The sequence below is a fragment of the Oncorhynchus gorbuscha genome, linkage group LG17 (assembly GCF_021184085.1).
Source record: "Oncorhynchus gorbuscha isolate QuinsamMale2020 ecotype Even-year linkage group LG17, OgorEven_v1.0, whole genome shotgun sequence".
NCBI lineage: Eukaryota > Metazoa > Chordata > Actinopteri > Salmoniformes > Salmonidae > Oncorhynchus > Oncorhynchus gorbuscha.
In genome coordinates, this window is record NC_060189.1 from 56,103,035 (window position 1) to 56,124,038 (window position 21,004).

Below are 21,004 nucleotides of genomic sequence, written 5' to 3' on the forward strand. Positions count from 1 at the left end.
ACACTTCATAAAAGCTTTGTCAAACCCAACTAGCTCTCACTGTCTCACGTCAGAATTAGATGTTAATCCATATTTATTAAACTTCAAATTTTAAAGTTGTTGCAAATGTCAAATTTCGAAGTGTTTAATGTTAAGTTTAGGAAATAACTCTGCATTGTTAAGTTTAGGGTTAAATTTAGGCATTAACTCTGAAATCTTAACCATTTGGAGTTAATGCTTCATCTTAAGTGGCTGGTTTACACGTCATCTCCCGACGTCCTCAGATGTGGACAGACGTCGAACACTGACTTGTATCACCGGTGACCTGGCTCGTCAAACCCGTCTTAATCTGGTGAAAACTGAGCCATTAAAACCCACTGCAATGGACAGTTTGTGTTGGCATTATAGATTTATCTGAACAACATATCACTGTTTTGTGAACACATTTTAGGTTTGGACTTGTAATTGGTACTCTTCAGGAAAGTAATCATTTTTTAGCTCTGAATATTGGTGCATACTTGAAATGATCTTGACAATAGTATGCATCTGATTCTGACCATGTCTTTATTTATATTTTAAGCAGAGAGGATACCCGCTGTCTAAATTACAGATGAGCTTTTAGTGAACTAAATGTCTGCCTTGTCCATCCCTCCCTCCTCCCTCTGAATAGTGAACTAAATGTCTGCCTCGTCCATCCCTCCCCTCCTCCCTCTGAATAGTGAACTAAATGTCTGCCTCGTCCATCCCTCCCCTCCTCCCTCTGAATCGTGAACTAAATGTCTGCCTCGTCCATCCCTCCGCTCCTCCCTCTGAATAGTGAACTAAATGTCTGCCTCGTCAATCCCTCCCTCCTCCCTCTGAATAGTGAACTAAATGTCTGCCTCGTCCATCCCTCCTCCCTCTGAATAGTGAACTAAATGTCTGCCTCGTCCATCCCTCCCTCCCCTCCTCCCTCTGAATAGTGAACTAAATGTCTGCCTCGTCCATCCCTCCCTCCCCTCCTCCCTCTGAATAGGGCTCATTCTCTCGTTAAAGGAATCCCTTTTTCATGGAGACTGATCAATATAACACATTAATCCTGCTGTTCGGGACGACGCGTCACTTGGCTGTGATGAATGAACTAACACAGCCTTCTCTCCTCTCTTCTTCTTCTCTCCTCTCTCTTCCTCTCTCTTCCTTTCTCTTCCTCTCTCCTCTCTTCTCTCCTCTCTTCTCTCCTGTCTTCTCTTCTCTTCCTCTCTCTTCCTCTCTCCTTCTCTCTCCTCTCTTCTCCTGTCTTCTCTTCTCTCTCCTCTCTTCTCCTGTCTTCTCTCTCCTCTCTTCTCCTGTCTCCTCTTCCTCTCTCCTCTTCTCCTGTCTTCTCTCTCCTCTCTTCTCTCTCCTCTCTTCTCCTGTCTTCTCTCTCCTCTCTTCTCTCTCCTCTCTTCTCCTGTCTTCTCTCTCCTCTCTTCTCTCTCCTCTCTTCTCCTGTCTTCTCTCTCCTCTCTTCTCCTGTCTTCTCTCTCCTCTCTTCTCCTGTCTTCTCTTCCTCTCTTCTCTTCCTCTCCTCCTCTTTTCTTCTTTTATTACTTTCTTATCTCCTGCCTTTGCTCACCTCTCACTCTCATACCTTTCCTCCCTCTCTCCGCTCCTCTCCTTCGCTCCTCTCCTTACCACTCCTCTCCTCTCCAGATCCTGACCTACACAGAGGGCCTTCATGGTAAATGGCTGTTCACAGAGATCAGGGCTGTCTTCTCCAGACGTTACTTGCTACAGAACACTGCTCTGGAGATTTTCATGGCCAACAGAAGTAAGACCCACACCCAGCATATTTTATTATAATATTATTCAGTAGAATCACAACCCTTAAATTATGACATGAGATTGGATTTGAATCTGAAAGACAAATGAATGAAATGTATCTTTGCCAGGATCTTTTTGAAAGTGTATATATTTGATTTATAATTTGAAGCTGCTCCGTTATCTGTAGAAACCAAGCCATGGATTGACAGAACTTGTTTGCCTTCCTCTGTAGCTGCGGTCATGTTCAACTTCCCAGATGCAGGCACGGTCAAGAAGGTGGTCCAATGCCTCCCTCGCGTGGGGGTGGGCACCAACTTTGGTCTTCCACAGACCAGGTCAGTCTATCTCTTTCTATTTTGTTCTCTCTCTCTCTGTGTCTCTCTGTGTCTCTCTGTGTCTCTCTGTGTCTCTCTGTGTCTCTCTGTGTCTCTCTGTGTCTCTGTGTCTGTCTCTCTGCTCTCTGTCTCGCTCTCTGTCTCGCTCTCTGTCTCGCTCTCTGTCTCGCTCTCTGTCTCGCTCTCTGTCTCGCTCTCTGTCTCGCTCTCTGTCTCGCTCTCTGTCTCGCTCTCTGTCTCGCTCTCTGTCTCGCTCTCTGTCTCGCTCTCTGTCTCGCTCTCTGTCTCGCTCTCTGTCTCGCTCTCTGTCTCGCTCTCTGTCTCGCTCTCTGTCTCTCTTGCGGTGGAGGGTTGGTATGTGTTCATCCCCACTGTGTCTCGTTAGCTGACACTAAACACTTGTGGGCTTACCGTGTAACACTGGCATTTCACGTGTCACACCGTCACGCTTCAGCACGTTCTGAGGAAACCACCACAGAAAGAGTGGAGAACACACACACACACACACACACACACACACACACACACACACACACACACACACACACACACACACACACACACACACACACACACACACACACACACACACACACACACACACACACACACACACACACACACACACACACACACACACACACACACACACACACACACGCAGCCCCCCCCCAACTCTCTCCCTCTTCTCCTCTTGCCTTCTTATAACTGCATGTCTGCAGCACCCTGCCATAGCCAAGTCCAGCCTGTGTACTGCACTGTCATGGCTGTAGCCAAGCCAAAGACAGAATGGAAATTGAGAAATGTCCAAGACAATTCCCAAGGAGTATCTGTGTTTTGCTGCATAGTTGGCTTGATAGTGATATGTACCATCCATTTTGTAACTCATGAGAGAGTGTTGAAATGTGTTTTTGTAATAGTCATATTGTGTGGATCTGTTTGTTTTTGTTTTTGTGTTTGTGTGTGTGCGTGCACACGGGAGGGAGGGAGAGTGTGTGTCAGTCCCATTAATCAACATGGTGTAGCTCAGCCTGGGGGCACCGTGTCTCTCTTGACCTAGAGACAGCTGTACAGTCCAGTCCTGTTCTCACACCATCACTACTCCCTCAGCATTACATTATACATCCTTTACCACAACCTGCAGTACCTCTACCTCACAATGTTTACCACAACCTGCAGTACCTCTACCTCACAATGTTTACCACAACCTGCAGTACCTCTACCTCACAATGTTTACCACAATCTACTGTACCTCTACCTCACACAATGTTTACCACAACCTACAGTACCGCTACCTCACACTATAATGTTTACCACAACCTGCAGTACATCTACCTCACAATTTTTACCACAACCTACTGTACCTCTACCTCACAATTTTTACCACAACCTACTGTACCTCTACCTCACACAATGTTTACCACAACCTACAGTACCTCTACCTCACACTATAATGTTTACCACAACCTGCAGTACCACTACCTCACATTATAATGTTTACCAAAACCTGCAGTACCTCTACCTCACAATGTTTACCACAACCTGCAGTACATCTACCTCACAATGTTTACCACAACCTGCAGTACATCTACCTCACAATGTTTACCACAACCTGCAGTACATCTACCTCACAATTTTTACCACAACCTACTGTACCTCTACCTCACACAATGTTTACCACAACCTACAGTACCTCTACCTCACAATTTTTACCACAACCTACTGTACCTCTACCTCACACAATGTTTACCACAACCTACAGTACCTCTACCTCACACTATAATGTTTACCAAAACCTGCAGTACCACTACCTCACACTATGTTTACCACAACCTGCAGTACCTCTACCTCACACTATAATGTTTACCACAATGTTTACCACAACCTGCAGTACCTCTTCCTCACACTATAATGTTTACCAGTACCTCTACCTCACACTGTTTACCACAACCTGCAGTACATCTACCTCACACTATAATGTTTACCACAACCTGCAGTACCTCTACCTCACACTATGTTTACCACAACCTGCAGTACCTCTACCTCACACTATAATGTTTACCACAACCTGCAGTACCTCTACCTCACACTATAATGTTTACCACAACCTGCAGTACCTCTACCTCACAATGTGTACCACAACCTGCAGTACCTCTACCTCATAATGTTTACCACAACCTACAGTACCTCTACCTAACAATGTTTACCACAACCTGCAGTACCTCTACCTCACACGATGTTTACCACAACCTGCAGTACCTCTACCTCACACTGTTTACCACAACCTGCAGTACCTCTGACTCACAATGTTTACCACAACCTACAGTACCTCTACCTCACACTATAATGTTTACCACAACCTGCAGTACCACTACCTCACACTATAATGTTTACCACAACCTGCAGTGCCTCTACCTCACAATGTTTACCACAACCTGCAGTACCTCTACCTCACAATGGTTACCACAACTTGCAGTACCTCAACCTCACAATGTTTACCACAACCTACAGTACCTCTTCGTCACACAATAATGTTTACCAGTACCTCTACCTCACACTGTTTTCCACAACCTGCAGTACCTCTACCTCACACTATAATGTTTACCAGTACCTCTACCTCACAATGTTTACCACAACCTGCAGTACCTCTTCCTCACACTATAATGTTTACCAGTACCTCTACCTCACACTATGTTTACCACAACCTGCAGTACCTCTACCTCACACTATGTTTACCACAACCTGCAGTACCTCTACCTCACACTATAATGTTTACCACAATCTGCAGTACCTCTACCTCACACAATAATGTTTACCACAACCTGCAGTACCTCTACCTCACACTATAATGTTTACCACAACCTAGATTACCTCTACCTCACACTATGTTTACCACAACCTGCAGTACCTCTACCTCACACTATGTTTACCACAACCTGCAGTACCTCTGACTCACAATGTTTACCACAACCTACAGTACCTCTACCTCACATTAGGTTTACCACAACCTGCAGTACCTCTACCTCACACTATACTGTTTACCACAATCTGCAGTACCTCTACCTCACACTATGTTTACCACAACCTGCAGTACCTCTACCTCACACTATAATGTTTACCACAACCTGCAGTACCTCTACCTCACACTGTTTACCACAACCTGCAGTACCTCTGACTCACAATGTTTACCACAACCTACAGTACCTCTACCTCACACTAGGTTTACCACAACCTGCAGTACCTCTACCTCACACTATACTGTTTACCACAATCTGCAGTACTTCTACCTCACACTATGTTTACCACAACCTGCAGTACCTCTACCTCACACTATAATGTTTATCACAACCTGCAGTAACTCTACCTCACACTATAATGTTTACCACAACCTGCAGTACCTCTACCTCACACTATAATGTTTACCACAACCTGCAGTAACTCTACCTCATACTATAATGTTTATCACAACATTTCCCTAACATTCAGAGTTTTCTGTTGGTATATCGGCTACCTAGGCTTCACCCCAACCTATCTTCCACTATACATTCATGTCTCAAAAATGTTGGCACTAACATTCAGATAGCATTTTAGGTACCATTAAATAAACTAGATTTCCCTAACATTTGTTCTCTGGCCTAACCTTCATATGGGTTAGCACTTGATCAAGACAAAGTAGAATATTTTGAACTACAGGAAAAGGAGGACCAAGCACTCCCCCGTTCTCATCCACTGGGCTCTATTGGAGCAGGTTGAGAGCTTCAAGTTCCTTGGTGTCCACAACACCATCAAACTAACATGGTCCAAGCTCACCAAGACAGTCGTGAAATCCCCAGATCTTTGGTTGTATCACTTCCTGGTATGGCAACTGCTCAGCCTCTGACCGCAAAGCACTACAGAGGGTAGTGCGTATGGCCAGGTACATCACGCCAAGCTTCCTGCCATCCAGGACCTCTATACCAGGTGGTGTCAGGGGAAGGCCCTAAAAGTTGTCAAAGACTCCAACCACCCTAGACATAGACTGTTCTCTCTGCTACTGCACGGCAAGCGGTACTGGAGCGCCAAGTCTAGGTCCAAGAGGCTTCTAAACAGCTACAACCCCTAAGCCATAAAAATCCTGAACATCTAATCACATTGCTACCCAGACTATTTGCATTGCCCCCCCCCCCCCTCTTTTTACACTGCTGCTACTCAATTCAATTCAAGGGCTTTATTGGCATGGGAAACATGTGTTAACATTGCCAAAGCAAGTGAGGTAGACAACATACAAAGTGAATATATAAAGTGATACTCTCTGTTTACTATCTATGCAGAGTCACTTTAACTCCACCTATATGTACATATTACCTCAACTACCTTGACTAACCTGTGCCCCCGCACCATGAATCTGTACCGGTACCCCCTGTATATAGCCTCCACATTGACTCTGTACCGGTACCCCCTGTATATAGCCTCCACATTGACTCTGTACCGGTCCCCCCTGTATATAGCCTCCACATTGACTCTGTACCGGTACCCCCTGTATATAGCCTCCACATTGACTCTGTACCGGTACCCCCTGTATGTAGCCTCGCTATTGTTATTTTACTGCTGCTCTTTAATTATTTGTTACTTTTATCTTATTTTTTATTTTTTTTACTGCATTTTGGGTTAAGGGCTTGGAAGTAAGCATTTCACTGTAAGGTCTACACCTGTTGTATTCGGCGCATGTGACAAATAAGATTAGATTTGATTTGAGCTGCCTTGTATATAATTCAGAGATGTTGCCCTAACGTTTGTTCAGTGTTTTGGAGCTATAAACTGGGAGTTGTAAAGGGGTGATTGTGACTTTCTGCTGGCTTAATGACTATAATCTCACACTGTGACAGTGATTCATTACATAATTTGCCTTTGTTTTAATTGGATTGGGGTCATTTGTTTAAGCCCCATAGCATACATCATGCTCCGGGGGCCTGCGTGTGTGTGTGCGTGTTGCGGGGAGATCAGTGTGTGTATCTGCTTGAAAAGAAGAATTAACCCTACTCATTGCATATTTGTCTTTTTCATTTAGTGTGCCTAAATATCTATACCTATTTCATATTGGAACATTTGCATTTAGAGACTTTACTACGACCTTGGACTGAATCAGTTGTATTATTGAAGTTGAATATCTTGAAACACACCAATCCTCTGGTATGATTAGGTTATGTGGGTCTGAAATGTTGTTCTTTGAAAGTGTTGTCAATGTCTTGTTTGCCAGCACTTATGGACTGGCATACAGCCCCGGCATCTAACCAGAGAGCCCGGCATCTAATCAGAGAACCCGGCATCTAACCAGACAGCCCGGCATCTAACCAGACAGCCCGGCATCTAACCAGACAGCCCGGCATCTAATCAGAGAACCCGGCATCTAACCAGACAGCCCGGCGTCTAACCAGACAGCCCGGCGTCTAACCAGACAGCCCGGCATCTAACCAGCATCTAACCAGACAGCCCGGCATCTAACCAGACAGCCCGGCATCTAACCAGACAGCCCGGCATCTAACCAGACAGCCCGGCATCTAACCAGACAGCCCGGCATCTAACCAGACAGCCCGGCATCTAACCAGACAGCCCGGCATCTAACCAGAGAGCCCGGCATCTAACCAGAGAGCCCGGCATCTAACCAGAGAGCCCGGCATCTAACCAGAGAGCCCGGCATCTAACCAGAGAGCCCGGCATCTAACCAGAGAGCCCGGCATCTAACCAGAGAGCCCGGCATCTAACCAGAGCATCTAACCAGCCCGGCATCTAACCAGAGAGCATCTAACCAGAGCCCGGCATCTAACCAGAGAGCCCGGCATCTAACCAGAGAGCATCTAACCAGAGAGCCGGCATCTAACCAGAGAGCCCAGCATCTAAGAGCATCTAACCGGCATCTAACCAGAGAGCCCGGCATCTAACCAGAGAGCATCTAACCAGAGAGCCCGGCATCTAACCCCGGCATCTAACCAGAGAGCCCGGCATCTAACCAGAGAGCCCGGCATCTAACCAGAGAGCCCGGCATCTAACCAGAGAGCCCGGCATCTAACCAGAGAGCCCGGCATCTAACCAGAGAGCATCTAACCAGACAGCCCGGCATCTAACCCAGCATCTAACCAGAGAGCCCGGCATCTAACCAGACCAGAGAGCCCGGCATCTAACCCAGAGAGCCCGGCATCTAACCCAGAGAGCCCGGCATCTAACCAGAGAGCCCGGCATCTAACCAGAGAGCATCTAACCAGACAGCCCGGCATCTAACCAGAGAGCCCGGCATCTAACCAGAGAGCCCGGCATCTAACCAGAGAGCCCGGCATCTAACCAGACCACCAGAGCCCGGCATCTAACCAGAGAGCCCGGCATCTAACCAGAGAGCCCGGCATCTAACCAGAGATCTAACCAGGCATCTAACCAGAGAGCCCGGCATCTAACCAGAGAGCCCGGCATCTAACCAGAGAGCCCGGCATCTAACCAGAGAGCCCGGCATCTAACCAGAGAGCCCGGCATCTAACCAGAGAGCCCGGCATCTAACCAGAGAGCCCGGCATCTAACCAGAGAGCCCGGCATCTAACCAGAGAGCCCGGCATCTAACCAGAGAGCCCGGCATCTAACCAGAGAGCCCGGCATCTAACCAGACAGCCCGGCATCTAACCAGACAGCCCGGCATCTAACCAGACAGCCCGGCATCTCACCACACAGTGTGTGTTCTCCCTCCTCCAGGCGTATCTCCCAGGCCAGTCCCAAGCAGCTCTACAAGGCCTCCAACATGACCCAGCGCTGGCAGCGCAGAGAGATCTCCAACTTTGAATACCTGATCTTCCTCAACACCATCTCTGGTAAGACCAGTGTTACCCCACTGTCACTGGACTGTCACCATAGGGAATGACAACACACCCAGCTATTATGAACATATGTGGTCAATGATGTAAATTATATAAACTCTGTTTGGCCAACATGGTTTCATCCTCTGACTTTATTTTCTTCATAGTTAGTAAAAATATATTCCACATTTAAGCTCTAATTGAAAAGGGAGTTTGGTGTCCAGACATTTAGATTACTAAACATGTTCAGATCTAGAAGTTTGATGATGATGTTGACTAATTTGAGACTGTTGTGACCGCCCCCCCCCTATGTCTCCCTCCAGGCCGTACGTACAACGACCTGAATCAGTACCCCGTCTTCCCCTGGGTCATCACGAACTACGACACTGAAGACCTGGACCTCACTCTGCCCAGCAACTACAGAGACCTGTCCAAGGTAACACACCCACGCACACTTAGGAAGAAAGAGACGCCTCGCTGAAGACGGGCTCTCTGGGACTAGCTGAGTCAGCGCTGATAGAAGGTCCTATAAGGCTATGAGGGAGTATGTAGGGGAGTCGTGGCTGGAATGATTAGCAGGCTGTTTGTTAATCACTGCCCAGTCCCCTGGCCTGAGTAGTGGCGGTGGAATTGCGATTGATCATAGTTAAGTAAGACATCTCTGTAATCAATGGGTGCTGATAGCCATCTCTGTACAACACACAGCAGAGAGGAAAGAACAGCTTCTCCCTCTCTCTCTCTGTCTGTGTCTGTCCCTATTTTTCTCTCTCTTCACTGACTAAAGGCGTCCTCATACAGAAGTTTGATTTGCTCCCAGCAGACCTCTGCTAGGTGAGGGGAACGTATGTGCTCGCATACTACTTTAAAATACCTTAACTTCAAAAAGCGGCAATATTGGTCCCTCTTGAGATGCAGTAGTCAGTAACCTTCCTCAAAATAGTCCGAGTTCATCTAAAATAACTCAATAAATCTGTAATTAATTTAGGTGTTTTTACAGAGGTCTTTTTACGTCTAAGATGTTTGGTGCAGTATTTCTCAACAACAACAAAAATGTGCATGAAAACTAGTCGTCTGTCGTTGAACGACAACAAACACTGCTTTGAAGAATGCCTACTGTTGACCAATCACTGACGAAGGGGCGTAGACAGATACCGAACTTCAAAAAACGTTAAAAAACGTGTGTATGTGTGTGTGCTCGAACAGCCAGAATTTTTTTTGCTGAATGCTGTCGAACACCAAAACTTCACAAAAACGTCATAAAATGTCATCATAATGTATGCAGAAACGGTTTCGACTAGGAAGCATACGTTAAGGGGTACTCTTAGACGGTATCACTGCTTACACACCTATAGAGGAAGTCATGTAATACCAAGACTCCATTTTGTATTTGACCTGGACAAAAGTCTAAAATGTGCAGAACTCCATTATTTACTAATTGAAGTCACAGTCTTAAGTCCCCTCCCGCCGCTCCCTCTGAAGTATAGGAATGCTCTCTACAGATGATTAAGCTTAGAACAGTTGAAGATGTTTTACTCTCCCCCCCTGAAGCTTTTAAAACACACACACACTTTTAAAAGGCCCATCTCCAAAGCCTGCCAGTCGCAGCAGCCCCAGAACGGCCATTCATTATGTGTAATGGCGCCCAATGGTGGGAGGACAGAAGATTACTTTGAGAGTGAGATGATGGAGCGCCCGTGTCTAGCTTAAGCCAAAATGGCTGAATAAATCACCCGGGCCACAGGAAACAACAGGCATGTGCAGTAATGAACATGCAGAGTATACCTGGGAAGTAATGCACTCTAGAGCCACACAGAGTTGGCCATTCACTTTTAATGGTGCGTCTGGCCCAAATCTTCCCTGGCTGGCAAAGGATTCTGAGGTGGAGGTGGAATGCAGACGCGTCCATCTTGCTATGACTGAGGATGGATTCAGCTGGAGTGAATGCATGCTCTCTTGAGAAGACTTCTATGGCCTTTTTGTGAACTGTCATTGCCACAACTGCTTCTCGACTTCCATACACACCCACACACTCATCCTGTCATACACATCAACACCGTCCTCCAAGCAGCCCTCCTTTGACCAGTCCTCCCATCGACCGTTTCTCTCTCTCTCTACCTCCCTTGTGGAGTGTTTCCCACCATGTGGCTGTGTACCCCCCCCCCCCCCCCCCGCTCTGTTTATTTGTGCTTCATTTTGCCCACGAGGCTGACACATGACAGCCATAGCAGCCTCTCTCTCCTCCTCCCTCCCCCTCATCCCCCTCTTCCTCCAGGGTTTGGACAGCTCAGCCTCTGTGCTCAGTCGAGCCTCAACGCCCCAGGGAGAAACTGAGCAGCAGAGAGAAGGAGGGAATGAGATAGAACAAGGGGAGAGAGAGGGAGAACGACAGAACAAGGGGATAGAGAGGGAGAACGACAGAACAAGGGGAGAGGGAGGGAGAAGGACAGAACCAGGGGAGAGAGAGGGACAACGACAGAACAAGGGGAGAGAGAGGGACAACGACAGAACAAGGGGAGAGAGAGGGACAACGACAGAACAAGGGGAGAGAGAGGGACAACGACAGAACAAGGGGAGAGAGAGGGACAACGACAGAACAAGGGGAGAGAGAGGGACAATGACAGAACAAGGGGAGAGAGAGGGACAATGACAGAACAAGGGGGAGAGAGAGAGAACTACAGAACAAGGGGAGAGAGAGGGAGAACGACAGAACAAGGGGAGAGAGAGGGAGAAGGACAGAACAAGGGGAGAGAGAGGGAGAAGGACAGAACAAGGGGAGAGAGAGGGAGAAGGACAGAACAAGGGGAGAGAGAGGGAGAAGGACAGAACAAGGGGAGAGAGAGGGAGAAGGACAGAACAAGGGAGAGAGAGGGAGAAGGACAGAACAAGGGGAGAGAGAGGAGAAGGACAGAACAAGGGGAGAGAGAGGGACAAGGACAGAACAAGGGGAGAGAGAGGGAGAAGGACAGAACAAGGGGAGAGAGAGGGAGAAGGACAGAACAAGGGGAGAGAGAGGGAGAAGGACAGAACAAGGGGGAGAGAGAGGGAGAAGGACAGAACAAGGGGAGAGAGAGGGACAAGGACAGAACAAGGGGAGAGAGAGAGGGACAAGGACAGAACAAGGGGAGAGAGAGGGAGAAGACAGAACAAGGGGAAGAAGGGGAACGACAGAACAAGGGGAGGAGAGGGGAAGGACAGAACAAGGGGAGAGAGAGAGAGGGAAGGACAGAACAAGGGGAGAGAGAGAGAGGGAGAAGGACAGAACAAGGGGAGAGAGAGAGAGGGAGAAGGACAGAACAAGGGGAGAGAGAGAGAGGGAGAAGGACAGAACAAGGGGAGAGAGAGGGAGAAGGACAGAACAAGGGGAGAGAGAGGGAGAACGACAGAACAAGGGGAAGGAAGAGGGTGAGAGGGCAGACTTTTTTTGTTTCACCCCCTCTCTCTCTGACTCTCCTCTGTTCCCTCTCTAACTCTCTCTGCCTCCCTCATCCCCCCATTCCCATGGAAGAGCGAGGGAGTGAAGGAAGGAGAGACGCGGGGCCGACCAATCTTTACTACACCAGTTTTATTCATGCTGTTGACGTGGTGTGATATCAGTGTGTGACCAGTGGAGCGTGGCAGACTGCATCGTCTGGGAAAGGACAGCCGCTCCGACGCTCGGTACTCCTCCTCTATTGGCTGCTCGTTTAGTTTGGTTCGTCATAATCCCCCCTTCTGATATCTCTCCTTCTCTCTCTCCTCTTTTACTCGAGGTTGGAGCGTTGGGCCAGTAAACGAAAGGTTGCTGATTTGAATACTGGAGCCGACAAGGTGAACATAAAAATAAATAAAACATGTAAATATCTGTCGCTGTGCCCTTGAGCAAGGCACGTAACCCTAAATTCTCCAGGGTTGCTGTACAATGGCGACCCTGCAAAAAAAACACATTCCCATTATTACCCTTGTGAAGTAACAGGACCAATATACGCACCCCCCAAATGATGATTATTTTCAGTCGACCCTCCCCTCTCATGTCGTGCTCTGCTTTGATAGAAACAGGTCATGTGAGAGTCCTGTGACATTGAGAGGCTGAAATTGCCACGAACCGCCGTGGGTCACACACTGTCATGCGTGCGCGTGTGTGTGCGTGCGCGAGTGCATGTCCTCACAAATGTATGTTCCTTCTATCAGAGCGGTTCCGTTCATACTCCGGGGCTCTTTCTCATCCTAAACTCTGACCTCGGCCTGACATGAAACGCCAGCCCAGAGATAACATTGTAGTCACCACGATAAGGACGCAGTCTTACACTAGACAACCTTAGTCCCTATCGAGTGCACTACTTTTGGACGCTCCTTAGTAGTAGTAGTGCACTATGTTATGAATAGGGTGACGTTTGGGACGCTCTAACGTTGAGAGCATTTTTAAACAGGCAATTTGGAAGGACTCCTGAAACGGGATGCTTGAACAAGGTGTTGACCTGGACAGGTTTGGGGTCCTGTATTTGCAATGTAGCAAAAACAATGCAGCTTTATATTGAGCGGTTCCAGGGCCCTCGTACTTTGGCACCGCGCGGGGGGCTAATGGGGTATTGATTTCAAGATGCGTCCCATATGTTTTCTGACACCCCTCAAACACCACGTCATTCTCACTGTTTAAATAGGACATTCTATATAAACAGTCCTCTCAAAACCACAGTTTGATTTATGTCTCAAGGCTCTCTGGCAAAGCTCAGACTGAGCCTTCCTAAATGAGTGATTTATTTTGTCAAATAATCCTTAAATGTGGAAACATTATAGTTTGTTGTATCACCCCTGACCCTTATAATTTGGAGAGTTGTAATGGTTAACTATATGCTACTGTCTGGTTTCTGCTCATCTTGTTAGAAATGTTTGCCTTTGATGTCTTTGCCATTTGAATTCAGATCTGAGAGATTTTCTGTAGTGGAAGATTGTTTGTATTATCCGGTTGACATTAGGTTTGATTTCGGTTAACTGTTGAATGATTTTATTTGTGTCTGTGATCAGAGTCCTTTGATAATATAAATCTCTATTTGATCTGCAAACGGTATATCAACACAATGTGTTACTGTATGATGCACTTCCTGTTGTTCCAATATGTTAGAGGATTTTGCGTCACGTAAAAGATTACACATCACCGACACCATCTTGTATAGTTTTTATTTTATTTTAACTAAGCAGGTCAATTAAGAACACATTCTTATTTACAATGACAACCCACCCCGTCCAAACCCGGATGACGCTAGGCCAATTTGTGCACCGCCCTATGGATCTCCCAATCACGGCCGGTTGTGATACAGCCTGGAATCGAACCAGGGTCTGTAGTGACGCCTCTAGCATAGTTGAGTGGCTATGGGTAGCAGTTGGCTAGCATAGTACTTTATACGTGTAAGCTAATTCTATGGTGTAATAATGATGCCACAATAACCATTTCTCAACACCTTCCTAATCTATATTCTGGATGAACAACAGATAAAACCCTTATCCAAGATTAAAGTCTCCCATATTCTCCTCTTTGAAGCTGTAACACCATCTAACTCTGTCCATGGTTTATTCTAATCTCATTCCCGTTCAAAGTCTAATTAAAAACAACTCTAGCAGCTCATTTATCCGAGCGCTCGTCAAAGCGCTATTTGCAGGCACCGCCTGAACATATTAGCCCAATGGGCAGCGTTCACTCGATCAGAGCACTCCTCACCGGGGACGGCCCTGATGTACGACGCTGTCACCACCGCTCTATTGTACCGCCGCCCTCCTCGCCGCGCATCGCTCTCCACCCGGACGTAATTTACAGCAGTAAACAATGTAGAGTGTAGAGCACTCTCTTTTTCTCCCTCGTTCTCTCTCTCTCTCTCTCTCTCTCTCTCTCTCTCTCTCTCTCTCTCTCATCTCTCACTCTTGCGCTCTCGCTCTATTTTTCTCTTTCCCTCTCTCTCCCCCCCTCTCTATCCCCCCCTTCCCCCTCTCACTCTTTTATTCTCGCTCTCATTGCAGTGCACTCAGTCTCTTTTTTTATTTTATATTCCTCTTCCAGCCTTTTCTTTTTTTAATGAGCTCTACGTTATTACGGCAATAAATCAGTCCAATCGTTGTACTGTATAATTCAGCGTGTGTACTCCCGCCCCCAGTAGCCCTGGGTAAGCCAATAGTGTGTCACTGTCAGCACAGCCCAGCACACTGTGTCGGCATGAGGCGGTGTGTGTGTTGGTGTGTGTGTGTGTGTTCCTATTCTTTTCCGGTTGTTCGAGTATAAGGAATGTAATTGGGTACGGTCTTGAATGGGTGCACCCTTGGATACAATCAGACACACACACCACTACACCCACCATTACACCCACCCGACACAGTAAACAGCAGCATCAGATCAATAGCCTCTCCCCAGCCTGGACGAGGCCTCCCATGACAGCACTATGATATGAGAGAGGGCCTATCGATCCACCAGCCAGTGCTTCATCTTCAAAAGGCCATCATTCCATTACCGTTGATCAGAGAGGAGGTGTGTTTGGAGCGAGGGATGAAGAGGAGGAGAATAGAAGACTAATAAAAATTGAACGGATAAAAAAGTGATTTCTATAAATGAGCATTTAAATAATAAGCCAGGCTCAGCCAGGTATTGGTTTCTCTGAGATCAATGGGAAATTAATGCAACTGATCCATTTTTTAGGCCCACAATGGAGGCTGCGTCTCCTTTCTAGTATATTAGCTACAGATGAATAAAAATGGAAGAAGGAACCTCCCGGCCCTTGCTATTGATGTTCCTAGGCCTCCTTTCATCGCAACACATTCGTTCTCTCTGACAGACTAGCCGCAGGGGGTTGTGTTTCAGGGCTATGAAGTGAAATGCACTCTGTTGGAATGGATTGATCCTCAAAACAACACAGCATCTAATATTCATTCGGCGAACGCACAAAGGTTACTAACATCATTTGAATATATATGCCCTGTGTTTTGAAGCAATGTCTGCTCTCTGAAAGCTAAAAGAGTTCAATTGTACTGTGTTATAAAATGTTTCTTTCTTCTCTTTGTACTGACACTCTTTCTCTCTGTTTCTCTTTTATCTCTATCAGTCTCTGTTGTAATAACGTTGTCTTTCTCCTCACAGCCCATTGGTGCCCTGAACCCCAAGAGGGCGGCGTTCTTCAACGACCGCTATGAATCCTGGGAGGATGACCAGGTGCCCAAGTTCCACTACGGAACCCACTACTCCACCTCCTCTTTCACCCAGATGTGGCTGTTGCGCATCGTAAGTTAACTTCCCCCAACTCTACCCCAACTATATCCACCCCACATACTCCCAGGTAGCCTAGCGGTTAGAGCGTCGGGGCCAGTAACCGAAATGTCACTGGTTCCAATACCCGAGCCGCCGAGGTGAAAAATCTATCGACGTGTCCTTGAACAAGGCACTTTTACCCAAATTTTCTCCAGGATTGCCTTACTGCTATGGCTGACCCTGTAAAACAACACATTTCACTGCACCTATCCGATGCAAATGTCTCGCTTGTAAAGGTAACTTGCCTTTTTCGACACATTAAAATGGCTAAATACTTATTTTGATCTCAATGGTTCAACTTGGTCCATTTTAAGGTTAAATGAAAGTACTGAATCCCACCACGATGTGTATAGAATAGGATTTAGGATTTAGGCCTTCATTTTTGTCACTGCTTTATGAAAAACCGATTCCATTTAGAAAGGAATGCATTACAGTTGTCACCTACCTGTCATGGTGTAATATTTACTACCTATTCATCATTAGACTTGAAGCCCCATTGCAGCTAATTGTTGTTTTCTAATTGGGCATGGATTCATAGAGAGTCAGGTTGATTTATGTCACAGTGAAATACAGCCTCCATCTACACGCTAACGTATGCACAGCGTATTGTCCCTGGCTGGCCTTGGTTATTTCTATGTTGTGCTGCTCGTAAAACAGAAGCACAGAAACCAGAAGCAAATTCATAACGTGTTTCTTTCTGTGTGTCTTTGCAACATAAGAGGAACTCAGATTTAAAAAAATATATATATATATATATTTTGATTAAGTCTTCAATTTAACTATGTTTAATGAGGGGCTATTATTCTGTACTATTTTTTAAACTTCTGCTTCGAAACTACTCAATCTAAAGATTTCACGAGGTTATCTTTCTCCCACGTGGTGCTTTTGCTAGTTATATTGGTATGTAACCCTCATCCAGCCGATATCAGACTCTTTCTGTTCCATCCACAGGGGACCATTCTGCCATGCAGGGAGGGATTCTAACCTTCCAGGGCCCTTGAATTGTCCTGTAATTGTCCCTGTAGCTCCCAATGGAAACAACCATTGATCCCATCACATCATTAGCTGGCTTATTACTGGCTTATTTTAAATCCACTTTACCAAATGCCCTTCAAATCAAGTGTCAACGTATGGATGGGATAGGAAGCCCAAATGAACACTAGGGTAGACCTTAAAAGTCCCGGTCCTGTATTCAAAATCATCTCAGAGTAAGAGTGCTGATCTAGAATCAGACCCCCCCCCCATATAAGGATATATATTATGGAAGTGTTATCCTGGCTAATAGTAGCGTTATCCTGGCTAATAGTAGCGTTATCCTGGCTAATAGTAGCGTTAGCCTGGCTAATAGTAGCGTTAGCCTGGCTAATAGTAGCGTTAGCCTGGCTAATAGTAGCGTTAGCCTGGCTAATAGTAGCGTTAGCCTGGCTAATTGTGTCCGTCTCATCCGGGGGCTGTTGTTTCAGAGGGGCGGTCTGTTGTTTCAGAGGGGCGGTCTGTTGTTTCAGAGGGGCGGTCTGTTGTTTCAGAGGGGGCGGTCTGTTGTTTCAGAGGGGCGGTCTGTTGTTTCAGAGGGGGCGGTCTGTTGTTTCAGAGGGGGCGGTCTGTTGTTTCAGAGGGGGCGGTCTGTTGTTTCAGAGGGGGCGGTCTGTTGGGGCGGTCTGTTGTTTCAGAGGGGGCGGTCTGTTGTTTCAGAGGGGGCGGTCTGTTGTTTCAGAGGGGGCGGTCTGTTGTTTCAGAGGGGGCGGTCTGTTGTTTCAGAGGGACAGTCTGTTGATCGACACAAGCAAGATTAAGCGTGATTAGAAACGCACCAATAAACCACCTCTACAGGCTTCACAGTGACGCCTGCCGTTCGCTGAGTTCATTTCAGTGGTTTGTGACAAAGTGTCAACAAGTCAGACAATCTGTCGTCGTTGCATTAAGGGGATTAGCTGTAAGATATTACCTTAAAAAGCAACTTATGGAAATGTAGATTACAGAAATGTAAAGCGTTGTTGCAAAACATGTGTTTTTTAGCCAATAGCAAATGCAGGTTTTTTTTGGTAATATACACATTGAACTTCAGTACATACACTGAGTTTACAAAACATTAAGAACACCTGCTCTTTCCATTACACAGACTAACCAGGTGAAAGACCCCTTATTGATGTCACTTGTTAAAGCCACTTCAGTCAGTGTAGATGAAGGGGAGGAGACGGGTTAATAAGGGATGTTTAAGCCTGGAGACAATTGAGACATGGGTTGTGTTTGTGTGCCATTCAGAGGGTGATAAAAATAGTGCTTTTTAACAAGGTATAGTAGTAGGTGTCAGGCACACCGGTTTGTGTCAAGAACTGCAACGCTGCTGGGTTTTTCACACTCTACAGTTATGTTCCTCCTCCCAAAGGACATACAGCCAACTTGACACAACTGTGGGAAGCATTGGAGTCAACATGGGCCAGCATTCCTTTTAGAGCACTTTTGACACCCTGTAGACTGGATTCCTGACTGATTACGGCTGTTTTGAGGGGGGTATACTCAGTGTACACATTCAGACTCATTTTACTATAGTTTAAAAATGCTTCATCATAAGGATGTGGGGTCAAATGTCATTTCTTCTTCTCCTTTTTCTCAAATGTACAGTACACCAGTGTCACAGCACACTATGAGGAGGATATGTGGATAACTGATCATTCTCTCATTCTTCTTCTCTCGTTCTCTTCTATTATTCTTCTTCTCTCATTTTCCAGGAACCCTTTACCACCATGTTCCTCAACTTCCAGGGAGGGAAGTTTGACCACGCTGACCGCACCTTCTCCTCCGTGTCCCGGGCCTGGAGGAACTGCCAGAGAGACACGTCCGACGTCAAGGTAGCCACACACACACACACACACACACACACACACACACACACACACACACACACACACACACACACACACACACACACACACACACACACACACACACACACACACACACACACACACACACACACACACACACACTGCCGCCACCTCCTCACAGTGGAGCTAGCTGTTGAAAGACAGACAGTGTACCAGAGTATCGACTAGAGAGGGCCTCTGTCTGCACACTTCTTGGACGTTCACACACAAGTTCACACACACCGAGACCCTCAACACCCCCAGACCCTTCAGCAGCCCGCCAGTGTGGGGATAGGCCACCACTGTCCAGACCCCATGAGACAGGGAACATACTAGGATAGGAGGAGAGGCCACACTGTCCAGACCCCAGGAGACAGGGAACATACTAGGATAGGAGGCCACCACTGTCCAGACCCCAGGAGACAGGGAACATACTAGGATAGGAGGAGGCCACTACTGTCCAGACCCCAGGAGACATACACTGTCCAGACCCCAGGAGACAGGGAACATACTAGGATAGGAGGAGAGGCCACACTGTCCAGACCCCAGGAGAGGGACAGGAAACATACTGTCCAGACCCCAGGAGACAGGAAACATACTAGGATAGGAGGAGAGGCCACTACTGTCCAGACCCCAGGAGACAGGGGAGGAGAGGCCACTACTAGACCCCAGGAGACAGGGATAGGAGGAGAGGCCACTACTGTCTAGACCCCAGGAGACAGGGAACATACTAGGATAGGAGGAGAGGCCACTACTGTCCAGACCCCAGGAGACAGGAAACATACTAGGATAGGAGGAGAGGCCACTACTGTCCAGACCCCAGGAGACAGGAAACATACTAGGATAGGAGGAGAGGCCACTACTGTCCAGACCCCAGGAGACAGGGAACATACTAGGATAGGAGGAGAGGCCACTACTGTCCAGACCCCAGGAGACAGGGAACATACTAGGATAGGAGGAGAGGCCACTACTGTCCAGACCCCAGGAGACAGGGAACATACTAGGATAGGAGGAGAGGCCACTACTGTCCAGACCCCAGGGAACATACTAGGATAGGAGGAGAGGCCATACTAGGATAGGATAGGAGGAGAGGCCACTACTGTCCAGACCCCAGGAGACAGGGAACATACTAGGATAGGAGGAGAGGCCACTACTGTCCAGACCCCAGGAGACAGGGAACATACTAGGATAGGAGGAGAGGCCACTACTGTCCAGACCCCAGAGACAGGAACATACTAGGAGACACTATAGGAACATATAGGAGGAGAGGCCACTACTGTCCAGACCCCAGGAGACAGGGAACATACTAGGATAGGAGGAGAGGCCACTACTGTCCAGACCCCAGGAGAGGGAACATACTAGGATAGGAGGAGAGGCCAACTGTCCAGACCCCAGGAGACAGGGAACATACTAGGATAGGAGGAGAGGCCACTACTGTCCAGACCCCAGGAGACAGGAAACATACTAGGATAGGAGGAGAGGCCACTACTGTCCAGACCCCAGGAGACAGGGAACATACTAGGATAGGAGGAGACGCCACCACTGTCTAGACCCCAGGAGACAGGGAACATACTAGGATAGGAGGAGAGGCCACTACTGTCTAGACCCCAGGAGACAGGGAACATACACTACTGTCTAGACCCCAGGAGACAGGGAACATACTAGGATAGGAGGAGAGGCCACTACTGTCTAGACCCCAGGAGACAGGGAGAGACAGGGAGAGGCCACTACTGTAGACCCCAGGAGACCCCAGGAGACAGGGAACATACTAGGATAGGAGGAGAGGCCACTACTGTCTAGACCCCAGGAGACAGGGAACATACTAGGATAGGAGGAGAGGCCACTACTGTCCAGACCCCAGGAGACAGGAACATACAGACCCCAGGAGACAGGGAACATACTAGGAGGAGAGGCCACTACTGTCTAGACCCCAGGAGACAGGGAACATACGAGGAGAGGCCACTA

The 21,004-nt window shown here is 47.3% G+C and overlaps 1 protein-coding gene across 5 annotated transcripts in view; it reads left to right on the plus strand.

The window, feature by feature from the left end:
* Positions 1 to 21,004, plus strand: part of LOC124001246 (lipopolysaccharide-responsive and beige-like anchor protein) — a 399,363-nt gene that overhangs the window by 275,732 nt on the left and 102,627 nt on the right. For all 5 annotated transcript variants that reach the window (XM_046307891.1, XM_046307893.1, XM_046307892.1 and 2 more), the window contains 6 exons: positions 1,651 to 1,768; positions 1,994 to 2,096; positions 8,811 to 8,926; positions 9,235 to 9,347; positions 16,008 to 16,148; positions 18,905 to 19,024. In XM_046307891.1, coding sequence (XP_046163847.1) covers positions 1,651 to 1,768; positions 1,994 to 2,096; positions 8,811 to 8,926; positions 9,235 to 9,347; positions 16,008 to 16,148; positions 18,905 to 19,024 — 711 coding nt within the window. The remainder of the gene's footprint in view (positions 1 to 1,650; positions 1,769 to 1,993; positions 2,097 to 8,810; positions 8,927 to 9,234; positions 9,348 to 16,007; positions 16,149 to 18,904; positions 19,025 to 21,004) is intronic.